The sequence below is a fragment of the Chrysochloris asiatica genome, unplaced genomic scaffold (assembly GCF_000296735.1).
Source record: "Chrysochloris asiatica unplaced genomic scaffold, ChrAsi1.0 scaffold00125, whole genome shotgun sequence".
Taxonomy (NCBI): domain Eukaryota; kingdom Metazoa; phylum Chordata; class Mammalia; order Afrosoricida; family Chrysochloridae; genus Chrysochloris; species Chrysochloris asiatica.
In genome coordinates, this window is record NW_006408643.1 from 2,426,551 (window position 1) to 2,434,977 (window position 8,427).

The following is an 8,427-nucleotide window of genomic DNA, read 5'->3' on the forward strand; positions in this document are numbered from 1 at the left end:
TTGGTGGTAACAATGTACAGATTGAGAATGCTGATTAGACTTTTGAGATTATCACCAAATGCGTTGTTATAATTGATCCCAGAGACCTGGTGTTGGGAATGAGGTAGGATTCTGATCAAACAAGCCCATTCATATAATATATCAAGACTTTACAAGTTTGGAAAGAGTCAGAAAGATGAAGAGAATATGGAATGTTGCCTCTATGAACAACTGTCTCCTTAGCCAGGAAACCAAAGAACTGGATGGTGCCCAGCTATCATTACTGAATTTTTTATGGACGATTCTTTGATGAATGAATCCTGAACCAAAAGAGGAAAAATGCAGAACAGAATTTCAAATTCTCATGGAATCCAGATTTTCTGGAACCTGGAGATTGGATGGATCCCTAAAACTATTGCCCTGAGGTAATCATTGAGCCTTAAACCAAAAATATCCCAAGAAGTCTTCTGAAAACCAAACAATAGTTTAGCTTCATGGGCAAAGAATGTCTGCCTTGAGCTTTGAGCTTTTTTAAGAACTATCTATACAGGACCAAAAGAGGTCTGGTAGCATAGTGGCTACGAATCCCACTGCTAGTCTCACAGTTAGCAGTTCAAAACTACCAGCTGTTCCATGGAAGAAAAATAAGACTTTCTGCTCCTGTAAAGATTTACAGCCACGGAGACCCTATACAGGGTCGCTATGAGTTGGAACCGACTCCACGGCACATAACAACAACAACAGCAATACAGGACCAAATGAACAACATTTGGAAAGATCTGAGAGGGAGCCTGGGGGACAATGACTTAATGAGTTAATAGGGGAGGGATGATTTGGAAAATGAGGGAGAGAAGGATTGTTCAATTTGGAAAGTAAGATCCCTGTCACTGACTACATACATGGAGAAGTGGATGGATGGGTTATGTTTTGCTGTGGATATTCTCAACAACAATAAAATAGTCTTTTTTGTGAGGCCAAAGTCACATGGCTCACTTGGCTGACCCCACCCTCACCCCACGAAAGACTCTGCTCTTGACTCAAGTTCTAGGATGAGCGAGTCACAGGGTCACAGGAGAGTGGGTGGTTGACCGTGAAGGTAACCCTGTTTGCACGGGAGTCACAGGAAGTCTTGGCTAACAATTGCTATTGTAATAGCTACAATTTTACCCTGTGTGAGGGTAACCCCATGGCCAGCTTGTTAACTCTACTATCTCACTGGACACTCCCGACAGCCTTAGAGGATGGACACTTGTCACAACGCCACCGTGCAGATGATAACATTATGGTATAGAGAGACCAAGGAACCTGCCCAGGATTATTCAAAACCAGTTGCCTTCATGGTAATTGTGACTCCTAACGGCCCCATGTATGTTAGAATAGACTTGTGCTTCCTAGGGTTCTTAATTGTTGGCTTTTCCCAAGTAGATTGCAAGGCCTCTCTGCCAAGGTACCTCTGGATGGACTCAAACCTCTAACCTTTCAGTTAACAGCCAAACATGTTAGCTGTTTGAACCACCCAGAGACTCCCCAAGGACATATAGTTAATAAGAAATGCTGAGGCAGGGGATGGTTTGTAATAAATTATACTACTGCTGTGAAAAGGTGTTCATCTGGGGGAGAAGGCACCCCTAAAGGTCTCACTATGTCGAGTCCTGGTGTGGCACTGTATGATAAACACTGGACCGCAAGGTCGGTTTGAGCCAAAAGGTCGGTGGTTCAAATTCACCAGCAACTCCTCGGGAACCCTTCACAGGGTCGCTATGAGTCAGAACCCACTGTGTTAACAACAACAACAATAACCCCCATATGTGATCTAGTCAAAAGTCTTACTCCCTGAGGCCCCAGGCTAGGGGTGACCACTACACATGTATGTGACTCAGAGTCCAACGGGGGAGGGGGGGTCCAGTGGGAGTCGCTCCACCAACTTCCACAAGGACATCCAATCAAACATCAACGAAGGTTTTTTACTTTTAAATAGGACCTCTAAGAACCTGCCTTCCTGCCCCCCAAAAACAAAAACGGTTATTCCAGAGCACCCTCCCCCCCCCCCCCCCAGGAAATAAATAGCTGTCAGTCAATGGTTCCCACTCATGGTGATTCCAGGGGTGGGCTGTTCAAGGCTGTGCCCTGTCAGAAGCAGATCACTAGGTCTTTCTTACAGGGCGTCTCTGGGTAGATTCAAACCACAAGCCTTTTCCAGCACTTAACCATTTGCACTTCTACCAGTGATGTAAGGGTAAGATTGAGACCTGAGAAATGGAGTAGGCAGTGAGGCTGAAACAAGGAAACTGAAACAGGGACTGGTGTGGAGGTGGGGTGGGGTAGAAGATGGGGGATGAGGAAGATCTATCAGTTCCTTGTTTACCAGGCGTTCCGTGTCCCCCTCCCCCCAATTTCCGCGAAGCCGGGGTCTCCAGGCCTGGCTGAGAGCAGAGTGGGGGTAAACGTTGGGGCCCGGGATGGGGACACTCGGCCCAGGCGCGCGCCCGAGCCCACACCACCAGAGGCCTGGGCGCTCCTCCGCAGGTCATCATCCCTCTGGCCAGCGCCGTCCGTCCCCGGGCGGGACCAGGGGCGGGGCGGCCCGTGACCGGTCGTGACGCGGCCACGCCCGCTCATATAGCGGCGCCCCGGGGCGCAGGGACAGTGCTTTGCCACCGCCGTCGCCGCCTCCAGACTGCGCTCGCTCCGCTGCTGCCGCCGCGCCGCTGGGTTCTACATCAGCTCCACCAACATGAGGGAGATCGTGCACCTGCAGGCAGGCCAATGCGGCAACCAGATTGGAGCCAAGGTGCGCAGGAGCCGGCGCGAGGGTGCGGGGCCTGGAGTCCCCAGAGCCCCCACCTCCGGGCCTTGGAGAAACGGGGTCCCCAGGAGACCCGCACTCCAGGGAGGGTGGAGGAGGGACTGGGGGTAATGCCAGGCCGAGAACAAAGGGGCCGATGGGGCTAGGGCCAACCATCTTTCCGCCTGCCACAGCTGGGCTCACAGCTGGCTAGCTGTCCCCTCGGCGCGCACAAGGAGACCTCGCCCCTCCCCCAGGCTGCAGCCGGGGAGCGCTGACACTCACCCGGCTCCCCGACGGAGTGGTGATTGGCCTCATCCCACCCCCACCCCCCACCTGGACCTTTTTTGCTGCCACCATGCCTCCTGGCTCTCTGTCACCTCTCTGGGGAAGATCAGGCAGCTGGGAGGTGCATGGGGGTCCTGGGTCCAGAAGACAGAAGTCCTAATCCTTACTGCCAACCTCCCGTTCTAGTTTTGGGAGGTGATCAGCGATGAACATGGCATCGACCCCACAGGCGCCTACCATGGGGACAGTGACCTGCAGCTGGAGAGGATCAACGTATACTACAATGAGGCCACAGGTAGGGCAATGTGTGGGAGGGGGAGGATACCTGTGCTGTGGGGGAGGGGCAAGCAGGAACAGGCGCTTCCAAGGCTCTTGGCTCTGGAGCCCCCTCCACCCCCACGTTCCATCTGCTTGCTTCTCTGCAGGAGGAAATTACGTTCCCAGGGCTGTGTTGGTGGACCTGGAGCCAGGCACCATGGACTCTGTTCGCTCCGGCCCCTTTGGCCAGATCTTCCGACCTGACAACTTTGTTTTCGGTGAGTCGCTGGCAGGGAAGCCCCCTGGTTCCTTTCACTTCCAAAGGTTCAGTGAAACCAGCGGCAGGTTGCCAGTGGTTTGTAAATCTACTGCTAACTGAAAGGTTGGTGGTTCAAACCCAGCCAGTGTCACTGTGGAAGAAAGACTTGACAATTGGCTGCCGTAAGAGTACAGACAAGAAAACCCTCTGGAGAGCTCAGTTCAACTGTGAAACAAATGATGTCACCAAGAGTTGGGATCTGCTGGTGACTACAGAGGTGTCTCTGTTTGTGGAGGGAGGCAGGACAAACAGGACTGTGATGGGAAGCACAGAAGAGGCAATTGTTCTACCTAAGGTTTCAGGAAAGGCCTCCTGGAGGAGGTGACTTTAATTTTCAAGTTTTCTCTCTCTCTTAATTGTGCTGAAAATATACATAACACAACACATACATCCATTCATCAATTCTGCATGTACAAGCAGGAGGGTCTGAGAAAAAGAGGAAGACCCCCAGCAAGATGGATTGGCATACTGGCAGCAGCAATAGACTCAAATATAGCAACAATTGTGAGGTTGGCACAGGACTGGGCAGGGTTTCGTTCTGCTGTGCCTAGGATCACTATGAGTGGGTACTGTCTCGATTGTACCTAGCAACAAAATCAACAAGCTTGTACAAAAAGGCTTCAAAATGTTTGTGGGAAAGTACAATGAAAAGATAATGGAATTTTTCACAAACTCTTTGAAGCCTTTCTAATTTAGCGATATTCATTGATCAGACTCTTCAAATGGTACATTCTCCATATCTTTTTCCACTTATGCCTCCATTAACATAAACTCACTGCCCTCTAAGTGAAACACCTTCTTCCCCATCTTCCTCCCAGCCCAAGGTGTTGTGCAGGAAGAGGAATTAAAACAAGCTACCATCACCACGTTGTTGTTGTTGTTGTTAAGTGCCGTCGAGTCGGTTCCAACCCCATAGCGACCCTGTATAGGGTTTCCAAGGAGCAGCTGGTGAGATTGAACTGCTGACTTTGCAGTTCAAACAGCTTTGCAGTGTGACGCATTAACCCACAGCACCACACCAGGACTCCTTGTTATGTGCCGTGGAGTTGGTTTCAACTCATAGTGACCTTGAACAGGGTTTCCAAGGCTGTAAATCTTTAAGGGAGCAGAAAGCCTCAACTTTCTTCCACGGAACAGCTGGTAGTTTCAAGCTGCTGACCATGAGGTTTGGTTGATGGTTAACCTGTCTATGACTCAAGCCATCAAGTCGATTCTGACTCATAGCGACTCTATACAGGGTTTCCAAGATTGTAAATCTTTATAAGGGCAGACAGCCTCATCTTTCTTGCTCAGAACAGCTGATGGGTTTGAACTGCTGACCTTGCAGTTAGCAGCCCAATGCCTTACCCAGAGCACCACCAGGGCTCCTTTCTGTGCTTTCGCCTCCTTGTAGTAAAACAGAGATTGGAGAAACACCTGCTTTTCAAGAGTGTGAGGAGTAATAGCTAACAGGTGTAAAGAAGTTACTACTGTGTACCATCCAGTTGGTTCCGACTCATACCACCCTGTATAGGGTTTCTGAAGCTGGGAAACTTTATGGAAGCAGAAAGCCTCCTCATTCTCCTACGGAGCGACAGTTTGATTCGAACTGCCAACTTTGTGGTTAGCAGTTCAATTCGTAACCCACTACCCTACCAGAGCTCCTTTAAAAAGTTACTCTGTGTCAAGAAATTGCAACGGCCTTGTTTTATTACCATCGTCCCCAGGTAGGGAGCAGCCTGTGCAAAGGGCGGGACTCCGCCTGGTCAGTTTCAGGAGCAGCAGAGTGAGTAAGGAGGAGAGAGGAAGGGGAGAGGGCTGGGAGGGGATGGGGCTGACTGCCAGCGTTGCAGAACAGGGAAACCTTGGACTCAAAGATGGAACACAATCCTGAACTGATTTGGAACCAAGGAGAGAGATCCTCTGGCTGTTGGGTGAAAGGGGCAAACATGGAAGTAGAAGAAGAATAAACAATAACAACAGTGATCATAGCAATAGTAACAATAATAACATAATTATTATATTATTGCTGTTACTATTTCCATTATTATTAATCTGCAACTACTAGAATTCTCCCAGAGGTCCTGGCGGCACAACAGTTAAACACTCGGCTGCTAACCACAAGGTCAGCGTTTCAAACCTACCATCCACTCCTTGGAAACCCTGTACAGCATCGTTATGACTCAGAACTTACTGACTCTACGGCACTTCAACAACAACTCGCCTAAAGCAGCAGTTGCGTGTGGCAAACAGTTTTAAGCATTCGAGTACTAGCTGAAAAGTTAGTGGTTTGAACTCACCCAGAGGTGCTTCAGCAGATAGGCCTGGCAACAGCTTCCAACACATCACAGCCTTCAGAACCCAATGGAGCAGTTCTACTCTGCACACATGAGGTCACCATGAGCCAGGATCCACTCAAGGGCGGCTGACAATAACACTAACCCACAGGTTGTCAAGCCCATACCCTGGTGCTGCGGAAGAAAGGCCTGACGATGTGCTTTACATAAAGAATTCAGCCAAGAATCCCTTATAGAGCACTTCTGCTTTGTAACAAACATACGGAGTTGCCATGACAGCAACAGATATTTGTGTGTTTGTCTGTCTCTGTTTTGTTTCCCTGGGTGGTGTGTTTGCAATTGAGTGGTGTCACAGTGTGGGCTAAGCATTGGACTGCTAACGTCAAGGGAGAAGAGATGAGGCTGTCTGCTCCTGTAAAGACTGACAGTTTCAGAAAACCTATATAAGTAGCTATGATTCGGAATGGACTTAATGACACTGGGTTACTAAGGTAAAGGCTGGTGGTTCGAACTCCCCCAGCAGCACCAGATAAGAAAGACCTGGTGATCTGCTTCCAAAAATATCAAAGCTCAGGAAACCCAGCGGAGCAGTTCCACTCTGTAACACTAGGGGGGCGCCACGGGTCAGAATTGATTCAGTGGCAATGCTTTTGTTATTTTGCTGGGTTTATTTTTGTTAAGGGCCCTCCAGGTTGGTAGTCAGGGTTAAGGTAAAGGTTGGGCTCTCCCTATAACTGCCCATGTGTCTCCAAATCTCTTCCTTCCTTAGGCCAGTCTGGAGCAGGTAACAACTGGGCCAAAGGCCACTACACAGAGGGCGCGGAGCTGGTGGATGCGGTCCTGGATGTGGTCCGCAAGGAAGCCGAGAGCTGTGACTGTCTGCAGGGCTTCCAGCTGACTCATTCGCTGGGCGGGGGCACGGGCTCGGGCATGGGCACCCTGCTCATTAGCAAGATCCGTGAGGAGTTCCCGGACCGCATCATGAACACCTTCAGCGTGGTGCCCTCACCCAAGGTGTCCGACACAGTGGTGGAGCCCTACAACGCCACCCTCTCCGTGCACCAGCTGGTGGAGAACACAGATGAGACCTACTGCATTGACAATGAAGCCCTCTACGACATCTGCTTCCGCACCCTCAAGCTGACCACACCCACCTACGGGGACCTCAACCACCTGGTGTCGGCCACCATGAGCGGGGTCACCACCTGTCTGCGCTTCCCTGGCCAGCTCAACGCCGACCTGCGCAAGCTGGCCGTCAACATGGTCCCCTTCCCGCGTCTCCACTTCTTCATGCCTGGCTTCGCCCCGCTGACCAGTCGGGGCAGCCAGCAGTACCGGGCCCTGACCGTGCCCGAGCTCACACAGCAGATGTTCGATGCCAAGAACATGATGGCAGCCTGTGACCCGCGCCACGGCCGCTACCTGACCGTGGCCGCCGTCTTCCGAGGCCGCATGTCCATGAAGGAGGTGGACGAGCAGATGCTCAGCGTGCAGAATAAGAACAGCAGCTACTTCGTGGAGTGGATCCCCAACAACGTGAAGACGGCTGTGTGTGACATCCCGCCCCGCGGCCTCAAGATGGCAGCCACCTTCATCGGCAACAGCACGGCCATCCAGGAGCTGTTCAAACGCATCTCGGAGCAGTTCACCGCCATGTTCCGGCGCAAGGCCTTCCTGCACTGGTACACGGGCGAAGGCATGGATGAGATGGAGTTCACCGAGGCCGAGAGCAACATGAATGACCTGGTGTCCGAGTACCAGCAGTACCAGGACGCCACGGCCGAGGAGGGCGAGTTCGATGAGGAGGCTGAGGAAGAGGAGGTGGCCTAGACCAACATGCCCTTTGACCTCTAGAGGTCAATTTCACCTGACCCCTGCACACCCTGCTTCAACTCCTGTCCCAACCTATCTGATTCCAAGAACCCAGTGGCCCTGTGAACATCGCCTCATCCTGATGCTGACGTACCTTTGACCCCCCAAGATCCTCATTCACCTCTGACCCCTGAGCCCCACTTTATCTCCAACTCTCATGAGCTCTTGCAACATTGACACCCCATGAGCCATGCTATGCTTTACCTTACCTCAGACCTACTCCTTCACCTCTGACCCCCGTAAGTTCCAGCTCACCTTGTAGACCTATAAGCCCTCATTTACTTTCAGCCACACCCTGTGAGCCTTACTTCACCTCTGACCCCATGAACCCCTCTGATCCTGTCCTTGGCTCTGGTCTCTACCATGCTCTCTGACCTCACACCCCTCAGTTCCTGCCCATCTTTGCCTCAGGTGGGGCCCTCTGTTGCTGGGCGGGAGGTGGGGGAAAGATCTGCAGAAAAGGGGAAGGGGCATGCCCCCCACTGTTCCCAGCCCCTCTCCCTCAATAAATCAATCCGCTGTTGTCCTGTCATGTCTCTGTGGAATTAATGATTCTCCATAGCATAGTGGTTACGAATCAGACTGTGAACTGCAAGGTCAGCAGTTCGAAACTACCAGCTGCTCCGCGGGAGAAAGATGAGGCTTTCTGC

General features: G+C 51.4%; 1 protein-coding gene across 1 annotated transcript; it reads left to right on the plus strand.

The window, feature by feature from the left end:
- Positions 1 to 2,708: 2,708 nt before the first annotated feature.
- TUBB4A (tubulin, beta 4A class IVa) lies at positions 2,709 to 7,736 on the plus strand. Its single transcript, XM_006868884.1, has 4 exons — positions 2,709 to 2,770; positions 3,239 to 3,347; positions 3,478 to 3,588; positions 6,675 to 7,736. The coding sequence occupies exons 1-4, from the start codon at positions 2,714 to 2,716 to the stop codon at positions 7,733 to 7,735; spliced, it is 1,338 nt and encodes a 445-aa protein (XP_006868946.1). The 5' UTR covers positions 2,709 to 2,713; the 3' UTR covers position 7,736.
- The last annotated feature ends 691 nt before the right edge of the window (positions 7,737 to 8,427 follow it).